The sequence below is a fragment of the Rhipicephalus microplus genome, chromosome 4, assembly GCF_043290135.1.
Source record: "Rhipicephalus microplus isolate Deutch F79 chromosome 4, USDA_Rmic, whole genome shotgun sequence".
NCBI classification, from domain to species: domain Eukaryota; kingdom Metazoa; phylum Arthropoda; class Arachnida; order Ixodida; family Ixodidae; genus Rhipicephalus; species Rhipicephalus microplus.
This window is the reverse complement of record NC_134703.1, coordinates 22,720,779-22,745,031: the sequence shown is the minus strand read 5'-3', so window position 1 is coordinate 22,745,031 and position 24,253 is coordinate 22,720,779. Positions and strand designations below refer to the sequence as shown.

Genomic DNA, 24,253 nt, shown 5'->3' with positions numbered 1-24,253 from the left:
AGTAAACCACTACAGCGTGCCATAGAAGAGTAAGCATTTGTGAAGAGTAGGTGTTCATTGGGCCCCTCTCTGTCATCTGTATATGCGTCAATGTGTTCGTCGCACTAAAGATATGCTTTGTGCTGGTTGCTTTATAACTGCGACTGGAAAATCAGCGCGATAACCACAGGACGAAAAGAGGACGCACAAAGCGCCCCGATTTGTGTACTTCCACCGTACAGACGGTTTTTTTTAATCAGTTTTTCTACTCGTAATGATTTGTTCACGTCGAATAACGATGTTTTACGACGTACTCTAGGTCGGAACGAGCACTTCTCAATAGTTATAAATCAGGGACCGAATGCACACAACTGCTTTTTCGGATGTGCGTTTCCCCACTCCATTCTTCGCCGATGTAATGTGCCGCATCGTACTTGACTGATATATTACTTTAAGAAAGTTTAGCGTAAGGCGTCTTTGTGAGTACATGCCTCGGTCATGGGTAAATGATGATGATTAAATAAGTGTGTTTCTCCTTTTGTGTCGCAGGTTCGATGAGAGACCCCTCCTTGGGAAGCACCCTGCAGCCGTCGGCCAACGAGAAAAGATTTTCGCGGAGGATCTTGTGAAGGAACAGCGAGCGGGTGTGCCGCTTGGCCCCTGTCCAAGGGGGCCGTAGCGGCGTCCCTGCAAGACACAAGCCGTCGCCCTGGTTGCGGCCGCCATGAAGAGGGACGAGGACTCCGAGTCCGCGTCCCTGGTCGGCCGCGAAAACCCGGGCTCGTACACCGAGGATGCCAGGCCCTCACCGGCCATCCGGGAGACCGACTACGTCGACACCGATGTGCCACTCCTGTCGCAGTTCCACGAGGATGCCATCGCTCAGGTGAGAACCACCACTCATCGTTTGCTATGAGAACTAGCGGTAAATGACGGGCCTGCGAAGAAGATGTGGTCTCCCGGACTCCACGCCCTGAAAAGTACGCAAATAGAAAGAAGAAAAAAGTGGGGTTGGAGAAAAAAAAAGCGTGCAAGTTTTACCAGGCAATATCTCGCATTGAAGAGATTACTTAACCTGAACAGCAACCTACTAGGACTTTATAAAAAAATTAACCTACATTGACGATTCCATTACAGGCTGGGGAAGGCCTATTCCAGTGGCTGGTATTCCTGGTCTGCGGACTGGCGTTGGCCGCGGACTCGATTGAGATCATGGTCATCGCCTACGTGCTCCCGTCGGCCGAACGCGAGCTCTGTATGGACGACGCACGCAAAGGGTGGCTCGGTAAGCATTCCCTGGGGCTTCTTTGGGCCATTTTTGTATAGTCATGGTGTCGCACGTCAACTGAACTACGTGAATTAATCATGAAGTAGTATTGCCAAAACGACGGTACGGGCACGAGAAGGGACTGCTGGGACACTCGATTCACTTTCGCACGGTGGTCTCTTCTTCTGCATCTGTGTCGTCATTTGCGGAATACGCTTTCATGATGCATAGAAAACTTGCCTGAACTGTGATCTAAATTAGATCATTGAATTAATCATTACAGCTGAGTATGACTACGTCTACGTACTATCTCATTGCACATAACATGTAAAACGTGCGCAGAATCTGCGGACTAGCATTGCTATACGGCGTCATGCGTAAAAGCAACAAAAAAAAACAACAATTTCTTATCAAAATTATCTCGATGGTGCGATTGAAACCTTGCTGGAATCGTTTTTATGTGTTTCTACTCGCATAGCATGGAAGACAGTGGAAGTGGAATCACTTTTATTTGGGCCAGGCTCAAATGCTGGCTATATCCGGACCATCGCAGTTCCATGGGATGCCATTCTTCCCTTTGTCACGTATGCATATAATACGTCAGTTGAACGAACCACAGGCTATTCTCCATTTTTTTCTAAAAGTATACGGACGCCAACCGACATCACCACTCGACGTTTCGTTGTTTTTTGGCCCCGTCAACGCTTCACCATTCGTTTTCGACCAGTTTCTGCCTTGTGTTGCTCAATGCCGTCGTCTTGCCCGTGTAAACACCGAAGCTAGTCAAGAAGTTCGCAAACATCGTTACGATGCCACTCACTGAATCGTTGTCTACCACCCTGGCGACTATGTACTTCTGTGGACTCCTGCGCGAACGCCTGGCTTATGCGAGATGCTTGAGTCGCGCTATCTTGGCCCCTACAAAGTTGTCGAACAGACCTCGCCAGGGAACTACCGTATCACACCTGTTCGTGCCTCTACTGACCAGTGCTGCCGCGGGACAGAGATTGTGCACGTTTCACGTCTCAAGCCCTATCGTATGCGTTCCACAGCGTGATTCGCGGCCACGCTGGCCGCTTTCGTCGACGGGGGAAATTAGTGTAAGAATTCATTGGAATTCATCTTCCTCATCTGTCAATAACCATCATCAATCTTCGCATCGTCCTTCTTCATCATTGGCGCCATCTTGCTGTTTGCTTGATATTGATTATAGCGTACAGAGCGGGAAATAACCATTTGCCTGCCCGGCCCCCACTTCAAATCGAGGGGGCGTCCTCACCGAAAAAAAGAATCCTGCCTACGCACCTGCTTTGAACTCTAGACAAGCACCTCCAGAACAACGCACCAATATCTTTTTAAACACACACACACACACACACACACACACACACACGCGCGCGCGCGCGCGCGCGCACACACGCACACACACAAAAAAGCCACGCGTCTAGTTTTATAACCATCACACTTTCTGGTTTCGATCGCAAGCTGATGAAGTACCACTGATAAATAAGCTCTAATTAAAAATGAAAAAAAAGTGTGCATTATCGAACTATCGCACATCGCATCTATATTTCTCCTTTTATCGTAGCCGGCATAATCGAGGGTCAGTGAGCCATTTCCGCGCTGAATATTTGTCCACTTGTATACACCAGTAAGAAACCGAAACTATATTTTGTTCGGCTTCTCTGTTATAGAGTAAAACGCTACTTTCTCTTCTTTCCTCTCCCCTTGTGTAGAGCAGCAGGCCAGAGCAAGCTATCGCTCAGGCCGACCTCTCCGTCTTTCTGTAAATAAACCTATCTCTCTCTCTTGTTGCGTCGTCGTACCACAAGGTTGATGCCTCTACTGATGCTTCGGTTCCTCCAAACACCAGATTCGGAAAGATGAAAACAAAAAAAGTAGCAGCTCGAAGCAGGAGCACGTCCTGCTGCCATTCCATAAATCTGCGCGAGCCAAAAAACATTCCCAGTGCCACACCCAAGCCTTAAGAGCTCGCTCGTCCTAAGCCTTCTTCCTAAACTTCTCGCTTCCTTTTTTCACGAATTCAGCTCACACGTTCGCCTTCCTAAACGATCGGCCAGCGCCTATAAACAGCACCGGACGGAAACGAGGGATGTCCGTCTTCATTTTCTTTTTTATTTGTGCCATACTTTTTGTTTGTTCAGCCACGCCTACTTTGTGTTGCTAGTTTTCCTTCGAAGAGACACTTTCGCATCAACCTTCATTTTCTTATCTTTTTTTGCTCCACGTAGCTTTATTCCAGCGCACGTGAGAGCCGCGCAGTCATACGCGTTTTTTTTTTTTTTTTCCTGCATCCCGAGCAGCGGGTGATTTACGCGTGACTGCGCCGGTGATTGCGGGTTTTCTATCCGCGATCAGCGGACCGTCCTTTCATATTTGCTGCTCACAACAAAATCCCACTCCATTTCCCAAATGCCCGTTCAGAGCACCTACCTTCATACACACGCACGTAGCCTTGTTTTTGCTTTTTCCCCTTTCGTATGATAATTCATTGCTCAGCTCTTGTTTGATGGATGCGACGAGACCGACCTTACCGCTGATTACGGCTGTGCCAATATGAGCCCCTGGGAAGGCTCTCCCCGGTGAAATGGGAGTGGAAAAGGATGAGGCGTCGCAAAGGGGAAGGGGGGGGGGGTGTGTGTCCTTGCGTGCCATAATTACACCGGCCGGTCGGCCGGCCACTCGTTGCGCAGCAACAGCACATGCTAGCTCTACTGTAATCTTTCGTTCTCACCAAAGGGTGGGCCCGGCTTTTTTTTTTTTTTACCGTTAGCTCGATCGCGGGCTCCTGCACACAGTCACCGCGAAGCGCCATCTTTCTGGACGGAACCATGATACCGTTATTCCTTTCTTGCATCCCTCGCATCTGGTAGCTTCCTTGAACCCGATTTTTTCTCCCACGCTTCTCTGATCTTGTACTTGCCGAGTTTGAGTCCCCAGCTCAAAGCCTTCATGTCATCGAATACTACTCCGAAGATACCCTGTTCATTCTGCAGCTTTCCGATTGCTTCGGCCATTTCGGAGGGTCACTGCGACTTTTGGGTCGAATGCTCTTCACCCTTCTCTCTCTCACGTTTGTATTTGTACTACCTGATTCTGTATTCTGTAATGATATCGTCACTGTAGTTACACCCACCACTCATGTCCGGCTGTTTGCAGATGACTGTATTTTATTCCGTGCAATCTCCAGCATGCAAGATCAAATAGAACTTAACACAAACCTGGACAATATATACAGTTGGTGCAGGGATTGGGGCATGGTTGTCAACGCAGAGAAAACTGTTTCCCTCCGCATAACGCGCAAAAAATCTCCATTCCAATTTCAGTACACACTGGGATCACGCGCGGTGAACCAAGTCAACAGCTTCAAATACTTAGGCGTAACGTTCACTAGTAATCTTTCCTGGAACTTGCACATAGAAAACATCTGCTCCTCCGCTTTTCGAAAACTGTATTTCTTGAGACACAAACTTCGTAATTCGCCTCCAAGTGTTAAACTTCTTTGCTCCCATTCATACGTTAGACCAAAACTTGAGTATGCTGCTGTAGTATGGGACCCGTATACCAAAAATAACATCGATAAATTGGAAAAGATTCAGAGGAAAGCTGTCAGGTTCATTTTTTCAAAATTTCGTCGCACGGATTCTCCCTCTGAATTAATGATTGCCAATAACATTCCCAAGCTTCAGTTAAGAAGACAAAAATTTCGTCTCGATTTCCTCTGCTCACTTACTAAACATGAATTGGCTATCGACCCCTCCCTGTATATATCCGCCCTGACCACAAAACACACGCGGCACTATAACCCTAGATCGCTAACACCATACCAAGCGCATACCGATACTTTTAAATTTTCATTTTTCCCGCGTACCGTCGCTGAATGGAATTCCATTGCTGAGCCATACTTATTAGATACTGTATAGCCCCATTTTTTGTTAGTGTTGTTAATTGTGTGTTGGATTGACAATGCAATGTCCGCCGTTTCATTTTTGTCCCTTTTGCTATTTTTGTATTATTGTGCTATTCAAGTGCTCGTCCTGCCAGGACCACAACTGTGGTCTGCAGTATGTATTAAATAAAATAAAAATAAAATAAATAAAAATTTCATCGCCGTAGTTGTTATTGATAGTCGTTGCAAAAAAAGTTTGGTCAGTGCACATCATCCGCAAAAAAAAAAAAAGAAATGCCCGGAAAAGCCTTATTGATGGCTATATTCGCATCAGATATATTTTTTTACGTATCACTCAGTTCTTGGATTACTTATTCGATGCATATATATTTCCGGCCTATTAAGCTAACAGCCCTCCTCCCCCTCTCCCCGGTGCCGTAACTTGTTTCGCTACACAACTTCATTACTGACGATCACTCCCGTTTCCCGGGCTTCGTTCTCTTTCGTATTCGCTCCTACTCCGGTCCTTATCTAGCCTTAGTCTTTTCTTATAATTTCTTTTCCTGCAACTCGAAGGCTCGGACGCGATTGCGCTTTTCCTAATCCCAGCTTAACATACATGCCAAGGTCTTCTTCTGCTGCTGTCACAGTCAAGCACCGGGAAGGTTTCCAGCTTTTACGTGGAGGCAGAGCGTTAGTTTTTTGTTCAACCGTTTTTCGGAACGTCAGAGCAGGGCAGTATAAGTACGCTCGTTATTCTACGTATTATCTACCTTATCTCTCTCTCTCGCTTGCTGGCTCTTTACCTTTTATTGCGATAGCAATCATATGGACACTCTCGGCTGAGTTTTGCCCCTGGCATCGGCGTCTCTCACCGTATATGTATACGGATTTATATACGTGAAAACGCAAGAAAGAAACATCATTCAGAAAAAGACTCTGGTGCGCGGAATTTATTTTAAGACCTCTGAAACGTGAGTGCGAGGCGTTAACCATTGAGCCACGGAGAGGCACGTTCTTCAACCTTCAAACGGCAAGCTATTTACATCTACCACTTACCGCCGTTAACGGGCATCTCGTGGGCGGGGAGGAACTAATGTGTTTTCAGCATTACCAGCAAGATGGCGCAATGAGCGCTTGTCGCCACATCTTCACGACGCGATAGTGTGCGCTCTCATCTCCGACGCTTACTTTGTCCCACGGAGAGGAGGGGGTCGGATGCTTGCTCGCGTGCCCTTATCTCGCAATGGGAAGGATTGTACATATTGGTTGGCCTTGGGATATCACTGGAATAATTATGTTGTAGTTACCGGGCGCACAGAGGTAACTGCAATCGTTACGCAGTCTCCGTTTGCGAGAAGGGCGTGCTTTACAGACACAGCGAAGTAACAACTGAAACACTTATTCGCGTTCATCTGTACCTGGGAGTGCGTTTTGTGCGTGATTTGTGCGTGAGAAACGCGGGACAGGTTACGATCTGCTCGTCATTCAGCGCGCGACCTTCCAGCTTGTTGCTATCGCATTCATTCGTTCGCCGTTGTGGCAAAACTGTGACGTTTTTATCTAGCGACCATATCGTTGTTGGTGGAGGGTCACGAGGGAATAGAAGGAAGGCGCATGTTGTCATTCGCTCGCACACAGACGTAGAGACCCTCACTCACTCACTCGCTCACTCACTGACACGCACACTCACTCACTCGCACGTGAGCCTCTAAAGCTTACTCAAAGCTTAATGGTGCGCTATTTGGCACACAACTGTGAGGAAGAAACTGAGTAAGTTGAGAGTGAAGCTCGTTTCCTTTGTTTGGCCCCCTTTTTTTTTTGGTGGGGGCGGGGGAGGTTTCTGTGTACATTTGGAGCTTTAGAGCCAAGTTCCAAATGTGCGAGCTTATTTTCCTTCTCTCTCGCACCTTTGCAGCTACACGTGCATCGAGGCTCGCTAATAAGTTCCTTCTGAACCATCTCGCAAGCGTCGCTTATCACAAGTGCACTCTTGTGTCTCAAGAACTCATTCAAGCGTTCACGCAAGCGTTTGTCGTGACATACTCGCTCGATTTCTCGAGGGCTGCTTAAAATGTACGTCGTAAACTTCACTTGAGCTTGCCTGTTTCTTCACCTTCCGGCGTTCACTCCTGCGTGAAATTATGACACTTTTTTTCTTATTTTTTATTGATATTTAGGAGACGCGTCGGGCACAGTGAAGATAACGCGGCGGTACTTAGCTCCTTCAGGCATCGCAGCTTGCTCACCATTTGTTGACGCTTTTCGTTTTCTAAATCCGGTGCCTTACCTCAGATTGCAGTCAAGATTCCCCGCTGGTCGTTTGTAATATTCTGTTTGTTGTGCCATGTGATTTTTGAATCCGATTCTGGAAGTCGTATATTTTTAGATATATGTGTATGTGCTATGGGTGGACGACAGACGCAAACATTGCTGCTCAAGTGTGTGTGTGTGTGTGTGTGTGTGTGTGTGTGTGTGTGTGTGTGCGTGCGTGCGTGTGTGCGTGTGTGTGTGTGCGTGTGTGTGTGTGTGTGTGTGCGTGTGTGTGTGCGTGTGTGTGTGTGTGCGTGTGCGTGTGTGTGTGCGTGTGTGTGTGTGTGTGTGTGTGTGTGTGTGTTTGCGCGCGCTCAGTTGCTTGAGAAGAGTAAGTACTGCATGCCACCATATACATTTTTCGTCTGGTCCCATTGTTTACCGTAACAGAATTTCTCATGCCAATTGCAATTTGTTAAACCAACCGCAATCGCGACTTCACCGGTAACTCAACCGCACAGGAAGATGCCAGCACAACACGCGCGCGAGTGTGGTACATTTAAGCTGAAATTCAGACCATTGAAGTAAATAGAGTTCATATAGATTGAAATAAATAAGTGCAGGCTTCAAGGAACACTTCGTTAGGAGAAAAATGATCTCGTGTTTATTTTTGCTCTGACCTTTAAAATCCGACACACGTGAATGTACACAAACACTTGCACGCCGGAATGAACTTGGTGCACTCATCTTGTTCGAGGACCATGGAGAACAGCTGTTGCCGCATTATACGTTGTAACGTCTCCTCATGCAGCTTGCAACACACGGCTGAAAAAAAAAAGGCGCTTTCATTAAGCTGAACGTCCTCTCCTCTTGAAAGTTTGTCCGGATGTTTTTATTGCGCATCCTTCCGTAAATGGTGCGGTCGTGGACATCGCCGTGCTTCCCTTCTGTTCTCCTCTCTTTCTTCGAAGTCTCGCTTCATTCAGAAACCGGGAGCAATAACGGCCGCGTTCCATAATTGAGCTTTTTCATCCGGGCTCAGCTTGTTTAGCAGAATCCTTCAAGCATGACATCAAAGGTGCTTTGTGTAACGTTGACTCGGAAAAACATCTGCACTCCCGCAGCGAACACTCGCCGGCCCTCGGAACGAAGCTCGTGCGTTGTTGACTTTGCGCAGTGCCTCTGACAAGGTTCCGTTGGTTTTGTTTTCAAGCAACACGGCAAAACAAGCAAGTAAAAAAATAAAAATTGCAAAAAGTAGATAAGATAAACGAAATATATAATAGGAACGTGCGTTTCAGTCATCCCCACGCGTTTCTTTGTGGACCGTTGCCCCCAGTGCCGGAACGCGAATGAAGTGTAGAGATTAAAAAAGTAGGGCCCCCGTTATGACTTCGCGGACATCCGAAATCGATCAAAGAGGACTGCTCAAGGGCCGAGGCCAGAGCTAAAGGGTGTCCGTAATTCTTATTGGGTGTCAAGCACCACCTTAGGGTCTTGGCTTGCCGTTGTGTCGTGTCGTTTTCACGGTCCATTGTAAACGGTTATGCACCGCGAAAATTGGGTATATCGCGCTATTCACCACCAGTTCACTAAATATTATCTAGAAAACAGTTATCCCAACAAATAGCTCATGGCGTATTAGGTTTTCATTGCATGAATCCGTCTCAAAATTGGTTTCGAATGCAGTGTGTGTGTGTGTGTGTGTGTGTGTGTGTGTGTGTGTGTGTGTGTGTGTGTGTGTGTGTGTGTGCATGCATGTGCAAGGCATACTTCATAGACTGTTATGGTGTGTAACACGAAGATAACTTGTGGCAAAATCGTTGCTGTTGGGCAAAGATTGAAAGAAGAAGAATAAATTTAGACCACCTTCGCACTGCATAATGGGGTCAAGCCCGAAAAGAGAGTGGAGCTGGAAAATATTCCTTGTTTTTCACTTTTTTTCTCTTTCTTTCGGCTCTTTCTTTTTGTTTCTTCTATCTCCTTTTGGTTTCTGTATCCTTGTATTCATGCCTTTCTCCCACTATCTATTTCTTTCTTTCTTGCATTGTTTCTATCTTTATTTTTCTTTCTTTCATTTGTCTACCTTTCTCTTTCTACCTTTATTACCACTTTCTTTTTTCTGTCCTGTTCTTTTTCTCTTTTTATTCGTTATTGTGTGTCCTTATTCTCCTTGGTTCCCTCTATTTTTTTATCTTTACTTCTCCCTTTCCACTTCTTTCGCGTGTTTCACGTGCTCCACTTCGCCGAGCAGAGTGTTTGTTTAACGCTCGCATCTGCTGCCTTCTGTGGTGGAGCTCGCGCTGTTCTTGCGGTGCATACCCACCTGAGGAGTTTTGCACGGTGGTGCACAACTTACCGAGAGCTCAAACAGCTTGGCCGTTAAAGAATTTAAGTGAACAGGTGTCTGCAACCATTCATGCCCTCATAACCTGCTCTTTCCTTAAATGTCATATCTCTTTTCTATTTCACCCTTGATTCTTTCTTTTTAGTGTAGGGCAGCAAAGCGAACGTGGAACATAGCAAACCGTTAGCTATCTCATTTTTGCTTTTTTCTTTGTCTCTTTCAGAATTGAAGAGCCAACCAGTCTAGGCTAACTAAAACTTTATCACTCAGAACTGGCCAGTCAGCTGACCCGGTACAGTACTCGTGTCAGCTAAATCAATCAATCAATCAATCAATCAATCATTCAATCAATCAATCACTGTTTCTTTATTAGCATCAGAAATTTACATTGTGAGTAAGTATGCAGGAGGAGGTCCCAAGGTAGTAAACCGCAGGCGGGACCTCCTATGTTAATACAAAGAAAAAGCTAATACAAAGAAAATTGGACAGACTTTTTGATTAATAAACCAGTCAACTGAAATCACGCATTCCCCTGCGCAGGAGGCGTATCGTTTATCGGCATGATGATCGGCGGCCTGCTGTGGGGCAACCTGGCTGACAAGATGGGTCGTCGACGCACGTTGCTATCAGCACTGCTCACCAACGCGTTGTTCTCGATCATCACCACCTTTATGCCCACCTATGGACTCTTCACCGTCACCAGGCTCTGCTCGGGCATCGGGTGAATCTCTCAAACATGTTCAATGGCACACCATATACCAGACCACATTTTACGGCTATTTGTCTGGGATTATTAAACGCGCTGTTAATTTGGACCACGTTGAACGAGCTGGACCATTTTGAGATAAATGCGTCCTTCTACCACGGTCCCTGTTGTCACGGGACGGCATAGTGATGCGGGTGTTGCTACTGTTTTAAAATCGACCAAACTCACTGGCATCTTTTCCTCTTTTTGTCTCCTGTCCTAGTGGCGGGAATCAAAGTGGCTGCACGTGAGGCTGACGTTCTTATCCTCCTTCTTCTCGTCATGGCAACGTGCTCAGACATTTTCGCATGCGTGTCAAATTTTTAAATATGTTATTCCCTTTTTTTTTTGTGCGAAACTCAAATGAGGCCACTCAATTCTGTTGCAATCAGGGAGTGCATTTGTTCTATTCAGCAAGACTGAATGTGCTGTTCTGCACTTGATACAGAGAAGTCTACGAGATTTACTTATTCGGTGGCTTGTCAGTACATCATAGACTGCATCCAGGTGCAAACTTAATTGAAATGACTCTATTAACAAACATCGACACAGGCGCAATACACACGGCGACTCTGTCGTGTGTCAGATCAATGACGCTGCTGTCATGACAATAGTATAGTGTTCAGCTTTGGTACAGTATCGCACAATATTAGGCAACTGCGTATTATGAAATAACGCACGTGGTTTAAAAGTAGTCAATAGAAAATAAATATTTTGAATTTCCCGGCGTTTCTACTGCTACTTGACTGAACAAATAAAAATAGACTTTTTCTGAACAAGAACTTGTTTCAGCAAAAATATATAATGTCCCGTGGTCCCCCAATATACGGCCTGTATACATACATTTGTAGACCTCAAAAATAGAATCGACTTGACGCTTTTAAAGTGTTTCTCATTTATTAATTTACTTGTTGTTTGTTTGTTGATGTCGTATAGCATTAAAGATGGCAAGATGACATGGGCGGCTAGACATTACTACGCATGTGCAACTCAATGTTAATAAATGAGGCTACCACACATTCAATTTCACGTGTGCTTTTTTAAAACAACTATTCCATATAACTAAATAATACAAAATCTAGTTTGGGCCTAATTTTCGGGAGCAGCATAACTCTCTCGCATAACTAACGGTTGCTTTTTTTTCGTTTTGGCCATTTGAAATAACAAATACCACGAAATTTAGCCACGTGCGCTGTTGTTTATTTTTGACGAAAGAATATATAAAGTTAAACAAATTTGAAGCTTTTTTTTCTTTAATTGATACGTTGCTAAGTTTCTGCGAAATCGTCCATGATGAGCCTAACACCTTCTAATTAAGCCTTACGCCATTACCATCTTACCTCATTCTTTACTCTCTCTTTCTCTTACAAACAAAATTATAGTTTCTGCTTTATTCCACAGCGTGGGTGGTTCCATCCCCATCGTATTCACGTACTACGCCGAGTTCTTGTTGAAGAAACACCGTGGCCGAAACCTCTGCTGGTTGCTTCTCTTTTGGGCCATCGGAGGCGTCTTCACGTCAGTCATGGCCTGGGGACTCATACCCAGAACAGGTACATTATATCGCTACATCCGTACTGCTGTGAAGGCTATAAAACTATATAAAGACTATATATATTATCTTAAGTAACAATAGCTTTTGCATTTTCGGGGGGAGAGGCCATCAAAACATCGGCGACTTGCCTCGCTGCAATGTTAGAGACAGTCACTTACCGTCGCCTTTGTTCTACTTGACCGCAAACCGACGAAGCCAGTAACCATTTTAAAATAGTCGTACTGAGAAGTCATCGTAAATGAAAGCGGCAAAGGCATTCCTAAAATTTTTGATACACTTTCACCGGTGGATATAGACCAATGGGGGTATTGCGACAGTCAGCACTACAACGCCGTTTAAATGTATGCTCCCTCCCTCCCTTCGTTTCTCTGTCCCCCCTACTTTCCCCTCTCTCTCTATCTCTCTATTACTTCTAACCTGTAAACTCATTCATCCCTTTCCCCAGTGTAGCGTTGCATACTAGTTTTTCTAGACTGGTTATAACGCCCCTGCCTCTCCTCTCTCTCTTGTTCCTCCCCATTGACCCTAACATAACCAGATGAGCCAGTTATCTCTAAAAGCGCAGGGAAGCCTTATACATTCGCCCTATACCTCACGTCACAGTGATCACCCGACGCATAGCGGAGGAAGGCCGGCCGCTTTCCATTGATTTCCCAGCTCGTGTCTCGCGCGCGTGGTTTTCCTTTTTCTGTTAGTGCGGCAGTCCCTGTTGCATTATGGAGCCCACGTTGATGCCGACGGACCAGACACCTATATGTGGGCGTGTCTCTGCTGCAGGGGCCACTCTTCTCGGGCTGGGCAGGCTTCACTTCAGCAGCTGGCGCGTCTTTCTGCTGGTCTGCTCGTTCCCCGCCGTCGTCTCTGTGCTTGGTCTCGCCTTCATCCCCGAGAGCCCCCGCTTCCTGCTCGAGGTCGGTCTGCCGTAATTGCCTTTTCTCTCTGTCCTCGCTCAGCTTGCAATAATAAGCATGCCGTATACACGCGAGTTCTCACTTGCTCTGCGATGTGCGCGCTGTTTGTGCAGCTGACTTGTTTTCGATGCCTCGCTTCACTTGTCTCGCAGCAAGACCGAACTAGGTGCCGTAAAATCATGTACAAACCTGCATCATGTTGAAAGTTCAATCACATGGGCGGGAACCACGATAAGCTACTTTGTTGTAGCTTTTTTGATCCTGTTCAAGCGTTTTCCTCCTTACTTCGTGAAAGAAAAATGTGTGAATTGTGAAAGTAAGTGTATTTGCCTCCCCTACTATAATATATCTGGAACATGGGGAGAAAAAAAAAACAGGGGAGTGGACAGTACCTTCATTGATTGGACAAGCCTTGCAACCGTTTATACCGGGGGTCCCCAACTTGTGAGGGTGTTCGCAACCGCTGTAAGGTTGTTTGCACCTTGTGACGCACACGTGTCTAGCGGATAGGCCCCATTTAGGGACGAGCAGTGGCTGGCCCAGTGCTCGAGCGGGTTAATCATCATCATCATCATCATCAGCGCGGTAGCGCTAGCAGTGCTGCGGCGGCGAGGGTACAATAACCAAATTGGTTACAAGGGTGCAATAAACCAAGTTGGTTGCAAAAAAGTACTTGTTAAGCTGCCCTCCAATCATTCTCTATTTGTTTTCGTGGATTTAAGAGCGAAATGTGAATCATAACAGAAAGCAAGTGGAAAGAAAAGAGCACAGAACCTTTTTTTTTTAACTTGGATTTGGTATAAAGGAAAAAAAAACTGGTGAATTTAGCGGGCATTATTACAAAGCCATACAACTTTTTTTCCGCAGAGGATAGAAAACGTTGATTCAATGATTAATATAATGTTAAATCTGTTTCTTTTAGCAGTGCACAACACCAAGATATATTTCTGGGTGATGTATATTATGTAGTGTCCAAGAACATGACAAATTTTCATTTGGTTATAGTATGATATTACGTCTGAGTGGGCCCCAAGTACACGAATATTAGTGCAAGTTGTCTAGGAAAAGGCGAACCGCTGCAAGCCTTGCTGTCCAGATTCTATTGAGAAAAAAGCAAAGTCGTCAAAATTTGGAGTGGCGTTGTGAAACGCTGCCATTTAAAGACGATGTCTGTTTAGCAAGCGATGAAAAAAGAACAAAAACTAGAAGAGTGCTTTAGACACATTACAGTGACCAGACGTTTACGTCGGCTATGGTTTGAGTGAGCCATATTTCTAATAACAGGGCGCAGCAAATTTCCTTAGCAATCCACTCCAAACGGAGACGTCAATTTATTTTTCCTTGGAAGACTCAAAGCTTGAGAAGAGAGTTCAGTTTTTTTTAATACTTTTACGCGTAGTCTTTGAGTTGAGCTATATTACCAGAAAGTGGAACGATGAGGCAATGTTATGATGAAAAAAATTAATAATCTCGGAAATAATTGCGGAGAAGCTGTGATATATATATATATATATATATATATATATATATATATTAGAGTCCTGTGCAGACATATCTGCCCATTTTTATCGCAGTGATTACTTCTAAATAAAAAAAAATGAGTTTGCCTTTTCAAACACTCTGAAAAATTTAGGAAGATATTGCATTTCTTTAACTTCACTGCAATGACAAGTGTTTCGTGAGCTAAACCAAATAAGGGCGGCTAGCAAGACAAAACACATTGTAGCTTTGTTGTCATGAGTGCGCCAAGCGCAATGTAAGAGAACACGGCCTTGACGAGAATGACATTTGCGAATGTGAAGTGAGTCTTTTTCTACCAAATGTCACCTCCCTTTTCGTAAACGTATTCTACCCACTTAAGACTTTTACGAAACCTTGAAATTACTCATAAATTCACGGGAACTATCTACTAATCTATATAGCTCATGTTGTAGTTGTTTTTGTTTGTTGTACAATTTAATTTTAAATGTTGTCTTGTTTTTTTTTTTTCAGATGGGCCGTGACGTTGAGGCCATGTGCGTTTACCAGCAAATATTTAAAATGAACCACAGCAACAAACCCGGAGTGGAATATCAAGTACGCTACACTCGTGTTCTTTACCTCCTTCTGTATTTCTTCAGAAATATGAAACGTGCACGCTTATATCAACATTCACATTTACAAAATTAGCGTTTCTGCCGACATTCACATTTATGAAATCAGTGTACTATTCATTTTTTTTTTCGTGTCAGATGTTTTTAAAGAGCATTATAATTCATACTGCTATCACTGGACTCCAAGTGGTTTAACAGTCTACACCAACATTTGTTGAGACATCTTTTCTATGGCAACTGCTGCGTTTTTAGATATATTTCGTTTTCCTCTTTTCAGTTATCCGAGCTGGAGCTTCCAGGTCGCAGGGCATTCCACGGAATTCCTCCCGCTGTCAACAGAACCATGATGTCTGACCTCTGTTTCTCGTTGGAAAGCGTAAGTGCTTGCAGAACCCTGTTATCTAGAGGTTAATAACTGCATCGTGTACGAAGAAGACGCGAAAGGAAATATTATTTAAAATGAGAAAATTTCGCGCAAGGTATACCTCATCCTCAATCTGCGAAAGTGGTTCGTTATTTCTTATCCAGCAGTTTAATTTTAGCAGTTTTATTTTCTCGCATATCAATTGTTTTTTTTTTTTTTGGGGGGGGGGGGGGGAAGGTAACCACTCTTGTACACATGCAAAATTTTCAGGAGAAACGAAAAAGGTTTGTACCCCCCTCTCTTACCCTAACTACTGCAGTGGTTTCTATGCCGGGAAACTCATGTTCTTGCGATTTCTTTTCTATCCTTACGTTAGGTGACAACAGCCTATCGAAAGCAACAAAATGCACATGCACGGCGTGCATGGCGGCGCAACTCGACCTCCCTTCTCTCTCTCTCTCTCTCTCTCTCTCTCTCTCTCTCTCTCTCTCTCTCTCTCTCTCTCTCTCTCTCTCTCTCTCTCTTTCCCCTTCCTTTTTGCTCCTGTAGTTGTGCTGTAGATTACCGCACATTACTATCTTGCATCGATTTACACGTGTAGCGCCTGCCTGCAGTAAAAGTTGCAGTTAGAGAAATACAGCACGAAAACATTAACTAGTAAACCAGTGTCGCACAATGGCTAACACGTTGTCATCGTTTTCCTTTTCAGTTTTGGGGATCGTTCTTCCAGATGATCTGCTCTCCATTCACCAAGGTCACCCTGGTTCTTCTTGTTATCTGGCTCACGACGTCATTTGGGTGGGTATTGCATCGTCGGCTGTTTCGAAGTCCTGATAGCTGAAGGATGTCTCAATCCGAGACAGGCTGAAAAGTCGCCGTTTCCTTTTCTAAGCTGGCTGGGATACGGTTGATAAGGCGCGTCAGCACCTTCACTTGCGCCGGCTACTCCGCATCCCATAAAGCCCTTTTGTAAAACACAAGAAAGAAAAAAAAAAGATTCAATATGTAAAGAAACAAAACAGAAATTCCTAAACATTTTTTTTCATGTTCAGCAAATTGGTCATATGCTGTTCCGTAAACAAGACAAAGCACACAAAAAGTCTGCTAGTCTGCGCATATCTAAATGAGAAAACCCATGACCGAAATAGGCAACACCATTGTATGTCTCGTATATATGATGTACAATTTATATGCAAAGTAAACGTTTAAAATTGGTCCCGCAGATGCTTAGTATCTGCGTAATATTCGTGCACGTTCCACGAGGATGTTAAATGCCATAACTTTTTGTACCTCCTCTGCTGCTCATGATTCAAGCGTGCTTTTTATAGTGAATAGACGACGGTGTAATAGTCCCTCATATTTCATGTCCTTAACAAACCCGAACGAATGCAGCGACACCCGTTCCCAAGGATGATAGATTTTTAGTTCGCCTTGGTTTGTATTTGGGCTAGTTGGTGACCGATCATTACACCGTATGGCGAAGTAGTGCACTTTTCACAGAGACGACGGGGACATGACACTCGCACCCTGTAAAATGCACACTACTTCGCCATACGGTATAAAGATCTCTAGTGTCATTTCCTGGCGCACACAACGCCTGTGCGATCGCAGCTTCTACGGCGTGGGCATCTGGTTTCCGGAGTACCTGCGCAAGATCCAGGCGGACAGCTACAGCGCCGACGCGACTATCGAGGCGAACCACTTCATCCGCGACTACGTGTTCAACTACTCACTCGACAACACCAACTTCGAAGGATGCGTCTTTCACAATGTCCGCTTCACGGGCATCGTGCTCAACCACGTGCTCTTCACCAACTGTTCCTTCATTAACAGGTGCGTACCAGGAATGGGCATAGGCAGGTGCACGTGGGGGGCAGAGGGGAGCCCCTTCCCCTAATAAAAAGCTTTATGTGCTAACTCTTGCAAGTACGTTGATTTTCTACAATTCAGTATAGTTATCTCACCCTGTGTGAGCATCATTCAAAAACAACAAAAGTTGTACTTGGCATGCTTCAGTAACTTCTCTCACATTAATATCTTCGTGTACTCGTTTTTTTTTTCGTGTACACTAAGCCGGCGTGCTTTCGATTAGACTCCTCGCCTTTTTTTTTCGTTCTCAATATCTATTTTTGTTAATCAATTGATCAGATCAATATACTACGCATTCTAAATGGCATGCCAGTATTGCGCTGAACAGGATTAAGTCACCCCTCTAAGTAGAGATTTCTTTTTTTTTCTACGCTTGCAGCACGTTCAGCGATGTTCGTTCGAGCCGCAGCTTCTTTGAGCACTGCGATTTCCGGCGCGTGCGCTTCGTGGACACGGACTTCTACGACTTCCGCTTCCGCGACTGCGCCTTCCACAACAGCACCACGTTCCTGAACCGGCGCACGGGCTGTCCCATCGACTTCGACGTCAACTTCCGCCTCTCGGACGTGTTCGTCGAGAACCTGTTCGCACAGCTGGCCATCATTCCGGGAAACATCATCTCCTCCTGCATCATCGACAGGATTGGTCGCGTACGCACCTTAGGTATGAGACGCGGCGTTCTCTACGATATCGGTGAGAGCCACTGACGGGAATCGGCAGAATTTTGTTTTGAAAAAAAAAAAAACACCAAGCCTGCGCGGAAGGCACAGCACAGTCACAGCGAAGGCCTTTCAGAGTTGAAAAATTGAATTGCTACACAAACTCGAAGGAAAACAAGGGAGACAGGAAAGAGTGCAAGTTTCAAGTCCTTCAAGTTTGTGCACCAATTCAATTTTTCAAGTATGAACCAACCAGTCTGCAAAAAAGTATTGCCTTTCAGAGCCTTTTCTAAACACTCATTGGGTAACTGCAGCAAGCGCACTTTCTGAGTACCCACTAATAATAAAGTACTAATAATAATTTCTGGGTAGTACGCCGGCATTCGCTATTCTTTCGTGAATCTTCTGAGAAGCGTGATATCCGCTAATTACTTGCCAAAAATTCTGTGCCAATTGTCCGTGCAGTGACTGACGACGATGAGTAATTATGCCTGAAATGGGTATGCGCCACAGTTAATAGGTGATCGAGAACAAGCTTTTGTGATGGGCGGGAGCACTGGTGGACCCACTCGTTACGCTATTCGCATTGTGTGACGTCTGGTTGTTCTTTCTAAAAACACTCTATTACTCATATCAACGCGATTCCTTTTCCGACATCAAGCCTGCCTAAGGCAAGCTTGCGAATAAGTCCCAAGCACCGGCATGACTCAGTGATAGAATACTGGGCTGGCACGCAACGTACCCGGGTTCGAGCCTCACTGTGTCGTCCTTAGTACAAAGTTTTCTATTTATTTCGTGCAACAGTGGTTACGGACACCGGCGGCGGTGGTGGCGATGGACAACTACAGCGCTGCGCGTCGCATGAGTTTTGATCTCGCAACAGCTTTCGCTTTAAAACGACGGGGGAGAAGGGGGGGGGGGAGGGGGAGGCAAGCCTATGTTTCATCACGGCAAAAGGGAGGCGTTTCATGGATGGGGAAAGGGGAGCAAGCGCTGGTGTGCATATGGTGAGGATGGGTGGGAGGACAAGTGCACTTTTGCACACCCCCAGGATGGGTGAAAGGACGAGTGCACTTTTGCACGCCCCATCCCGCAGACGCATATTGTGTATTAGGCAGAATATTATTTAGTTACTGAACGCGTCACAGGCGATCGGTTACTTTTTCACGCGAGTTTTTTTTTTTCTAACTCGCTTTTTTTCACGCGACTAACTCGTAACTGCAAATTACATTTTTACAGCTATATAAGCACAGTTGGTTACATATACTCAATACCGGCATTTTACTGATGACAAGAAAAAACAAAACAGGCCCCTAACAATGATACGTCTTATCGCGTAAATGCGATGTTATCACTTTGTTACTAGTCTAGACCGAGACAAGGCTAGCCGTTAGTGATGCATTATTGAATAATTTACAGTTCTGCGAATATAGCCCTATCACGTCATCGATAATAACTGTAACTGCAACTTTTAACGGTGACAAGATTACTTCGCTGCTCTAGGTAGCTGTAGCTGAACATTGTTACTTTTGACTGGTGAGGTTCCATGAATGCCAGCCACTGATTGCCGAAAATGTTCTATAGTTTTCTGAAACGATATCAACATTCACAGACTTGAATCAATAGCGGGGCATAGTAATGCCTGGTACAACAAGCAACCAGTGCAACTTTAGGTGCTAAGTCAATACTTAGAAGTCTCGCATACAATAATCGTTCAAGCACGTGCAACCTGTTTGTTGAAGAAAACTGCACCCCCAGTGGTTCTGTAGGGAACACGCTGTCATGTATTGGCCGTCTATCAGCAATGGACATGCCAACAGCTGACTGTACTACTTCTGAGAGTGATAAGCAGTACAATTATAGATGCATGGTGCTCAGCTATTTCAGAGCGACGCACATCCCACGTGACTATCATTGCTTTTCGGGGCCAAGTTCCTTACGACCTAGCCCTCTCTTCCGTTTTGGTCCCGGTACAGAACTGTTGCTGTACTCGAAACATGTGTGAGACACAAAGCGAGGTTTTACCGTAGACTTCGACGCGAACATAGGGTAATTATGTAGTTGGAGTTCACTGTTCTCAGCAAAAATGATCTGTCGAGAGGAGTACTGATGAATGCATCTCGGCTGAAGTGTTCCTAGATGCTGAAGTTTCTTAAGAAAACAAATTACCCCCTTCAATATGGCATCTTTTCACCGGTAAGATGGCAGGTTCTTCGATTAACTTTCTCGACATATGCTTCACTCCAGCCATTTCTAAATTCTTCTTGAATTGCCTAAGGTGACTGGAAGGCGAAGTAAACTTACATTTCTACATACACTTCGTGCAACTCAGTTTACATTATACAAGACAACCCTGTGGTAACAGTAGGTTACTCACGGATACGAAACCCACAGAGCTTCTTCGCCCACTCGTCATAATTCACCTCGCATTGATGCGTGGATTGTTTGTGCCACCGACCGCTGCCAGTGAAGTCGGGGCTTTTGTGAGGTTTCGTGATTGCATGGGACCGCATTTCCACCTTCAGCAAACCCACAAGCTCACTGGCCGCTACACTTCTCCTGTTGCATAACTGCGTAAGGTGAAGCATACTTTGTCGTACAAGTTCTTAGTATATTTTTTTTTCTTTGGAGATTTAATAGACAAAGTACGGCCTGAAGAATTTCAAGGTGTGGTATTGGTATTACATGCATCACTATAGAATATAACTGATTTGATTGACCGCATTGCACTAGTTACTCATCTGAGACATGACGTACGATCATTCTTAGTTTTCAACACCGTCATGAAAGTCGGCTCCCCTGTTACACCTAACTCTGCAGTGGCACACAACTCACAAACGTCGCAAGTTTAGTGCCTTGATACAAAACACCACTGGTGTCTTGAAAAAAGAGACGTGTTGCCTGCCCGTTCTTAAAATTACTCTCAAATTATCACGTTTCAGTAACCAACGTTACTAGAATCTAGTAACGTTGTCAGCAACTACGTCGTAGCTTCTCCTGTGGCATTGTTGCCTAAGGTGAAGCACGCTTTACAAAACCACCTTTTTTTTGTTTTGATAGTTTTTTGTTTCACAGGTTTGTAAGCGCGCAATATAGCGAGATTCTTGGTTACAATAAGCTACGGCTGGTGCATAGTAATACGAAAATTTCATTATCTTGGTGCCACGGGTATTTCAAGCAGAAAACCACGCAAATGCGTGTGAAATTGAAAAGTGCAGGAATGTGTCACATTACGACAAACACAAATAATCCGCTTTTGTTAGAATATAAGTGGTCGCTGATGTCTTGTAATAAAGCCACGCTTAGATGTTTTATTTTTTTTTTCAATTAGTGGGCTATTAGTTGCGGTAAGACCCCTTTAAAGTTAGACAACTTAAAGGGCACTCGAAGCATTTGAAAGCACTACATGTGTTCTTTTTCTTCCAATTCAACTTATATTTTTGAAAAGAAGGACGACTGTCGTATTTCGCCTAGCGATTACACATGGCATACGTCACCACATGTCTAGTGGTAACATTCGAGGAGAGAGATTGAAAAATACACTTTACGATGCTGTGACGACTTGCAGAACTGCTTGCTTGGGGATGCTTGGACTCGAGTTCTTGCAAATGCACAGGACCACATGAGCTGTTCACTACATAAAAATTTAAAGAAAACCACGTGCAGATACACTGTTTGTAAAAAAAATAACTGGCAGCCATCTGTATGTGGCACGAAGCAACAATGAAATTCATACATATTTCTCAAAAATTAAGCTTTTTAGATGAAAAAAAAATGCCCTGATGTAGGCAGCGAGCCTGGGACCAACGTCCTTCAAGGGCAGTCACTCTACCCAATCAGGAAACTAGGTTGATTGCATTCGGCAGCGCGAGAGTGATTTTTTTTTCGATAACTCGAATCATATAAACGCAAAATATTGCAAATAAATGCTGCTGCTGTATAAATAAGGTGGTAGACGCGGGCTAACCTTGTACCCCACTTTGCGCAACATATACTGTATTTATCGTTTCCAATTCAGAAGCAATGAGGGAAACAAATGATAAAACAACGTCCAGCAGTTGTTTCTTCTTAGGATACTTTTCCGTCTATCACTTGTGGACCTGCCGCCTAACTCGCACTGTCACTGTGTCGCTCTTTCCCGTTGCAGGGATATCTCTGTTTCTTTCAAGTGCGAGCATTTTGCTCGTGTGGCTGTCAGTGGCACGCTCCTCTGTGATAACATTCCAAGCCATCTTCAACTTTGTGTCTATTTCTGCGTGGAACGCCGTAGATGTCGCCACTACAGAGTCCTATCCAGCGACACTCAGGCAAGAATTTTCATCAGTCGATGTCCTTCCGTACTCTTAGCAATGCGAACACGCCAGTTTTTTTTTTTTTTTTTTTTTTTATGGCGAAACCGTATCATTGGTCCTTTACTCTTCGCAAGCCAATCTTGCGACACTTCGTTTGATGTCTCGTTGAACATTGCAACGGGTCTTGGAACTTTCTTTGGGATCGTTAGTTCCTTGGTTCCATTCTGCACCAGCTTAATTATCGTCCACATCACAGCAATCGCCTTTATTATTTCTTGACTTTTTCCTTGGGCCTCCCAGGCGGTGTAACATCGCACCACATGTCACGTTGGACTCGTTAGAGACTTTCGTGACGTTTCACAAGTCCCGCTGAAATATGTATCGATGAGATCGTAACCATATGGGTGGTAGACACTATTTACGATTTAGTCATTGATGACTTTCGTGAAGTAAACAAGCTTTGCTGAACAAATGCAAATATTCGCCTAGCTTACCGACTGGCGTGCTAATCCGGCTGCGGGGCCACTCCTATAATGAGTTTGCGAAACAAACTGAATATATGTAAACACAGGACTATCGGCTTGCCCCGCCGCGGTGGTCTAGTGGCTAAGGTACTCGGCTGCTGACCCGCAGGTTGCGGGATCAAATCCCGGCTGCGGCGGCTGCATTTCCGATGGAGGCGGAAATGTTGTAGGCCCGTGTGCTCAGATTTGGGCGCACGTTAAAAAACCCCAGGTGGTCGAAATTTTCGGAGCCCTCCACTACGGCGTCTCTCATAATCATATGGTGGTTTTGGGACGTTAAACCACACATATCTATCAATCAGGACTATCGGCTTTACAAAAGGCGACAGATTAACAGGAAAAGAAAGTTCATCAGTTTCAATTATAGACAGTTTTGCTCTTTGTAAACAAAACAGTGTGCGCCTGAGCAGCGCATGAATTCGTGTATTTCGCGGAACTTCGCAGCATGCCACGCCAGCTCCGTCCGCGTCCAGGAGCCCATGTGAACGTGTGATTAAATATGAACAGGAAGATTTTCGCGGCCTTCTTTGTATTTTCCTTTGTTTTGTCCTCATCCTTCCGGCTTATTTGTCGGACATTGGCAATGTGCTGGCGCTGAAATATTCGTTTTTTTTTTCTTTCTAATGAAGTGTTTTTGCTGCGCTGTCCATTTGCAGAAGCACGGCGTACGGCTTCCTGAGCGCGGCCAGCCGATTGGCGGCCCTTCTGGGCAGCTTGACCTTCGGCCACTTCATCAGCATGAGCCGTTCAGTGCCCATTGTGACAACCGCCGCCGTGCTGCTGGTCGGTTGCCTGGCGTCGTTGCGCTTGCCCGAGACCAGGGACGTGCTCATGTGAGCGCCCTGCCGCAGCTTTCCAAGACCATGCCGGGCCTCCGCCCAGGATGATGAGAAGTCAAAGTACGCGCCCACAGCGCCTCCCAAGAGAGCTCTGCAACCGCCAAGCCACGTCCACCGACCGTGCGAGCGACACACGAACCTGGTTTACGACCTGTCCAGGAGGGATGCTTGTGTGGTCTAGTCGGCATAGCCGAAGAGAACGCACATCTAGCACATGCGACTAGAAGTACCACCGCAGAGATACAAATCGTCGGGAAAAACGCGTTCAGTTATATTTCTTTCGTACAGTTACTTCTTGGTTTCTCCGATCCTATCTGCGCGGACCCTATTAGCTGACTCATATTGCGTCGCTCCGGTTCATTGTCGGACTGCATGCAGACCTTCCCAACACAGAGAGTGGGATACCAAACGAACAGTCCCCGAGCACGAGGAAGTACTGCCTGGCTCCGAGACCGAGTGCTTTTCAGGGGTGACTGCATGATGAAGCTCTCGGCATGTAAGGCTCGGTATAACGTGGTTGTAGAAACCATGTATAGTGGTCGACTGTGTACTCTGATGAGGGGCCCTTTAATTATAGAGTGATTGAAACTGTGATTCTCGGGCCGTCAGGCAGACCTTAAGCTGAGATGATAACCGAGCGTAAAAT

General features: G+C 45.2%; 1 protein-coding gene across 4 annotated transcripts in view; it reads left to right on the top strand.

Annotated features, from left to right (window-relative positions):
* LOC119171724 (synaptic vesicle glycoprotein 2C-like) overlaps positions 1-23,881 on the top strand; it is a 224,214-nt gene extending 200,333 nt beyond the window's left edge. For all 4 annotated transcript variants that reach the window (XM_075892318.1, XM_037422539.2, XM_075892320.1 and 1 more), the window contains 12 exons: positions 529-865; positions 1,117-1,264; positions 10,297-10,477; positions 11,903-12,054; positions 12,834-12,967; positions 14,960-15,043; positions 15,338-15,436; positions 16,134-16,222; positions 17,036-17,257; positions 17,673-17,956; positions 22,100-22,259; positions 23,425-23,881. In XM_075892318.1, the coding sequence (XP_075748433.1) occupies positions 704-865; positions 1,117-1,264; positions 10,297-10,477; positions 11,903-12,054; positions 12,834-12,967; positions 14,960-15,043; positions 15,338-15,436; positions 16,134-16,222; positions 17,036-17,257; positions 17,673-17,956; positions 22,100-22,259; positions 23,425-23,605 (1,896 nt within the window). In that variant the 5' untranslated portion in view covers positions 529-703 and the 3' untranslated portion in view covers positions 23,606-23,881. The remainder of the gene's footprint in view (positions 1-528; positions 866-1,116; positions 1,265-10,296; positions 10,478-11,902; positions 12,055-12,833; positions 12,968-14,959; positions 15,044-15,337; positions 15,437-16,133; positions 16,223-17,035; positions 17,258-17,672; positions 17,957-22,099; positions 22,260-23,424) is intronic.
* Positions 23,882-24,253: the final 372 nt, after the last annotated feature.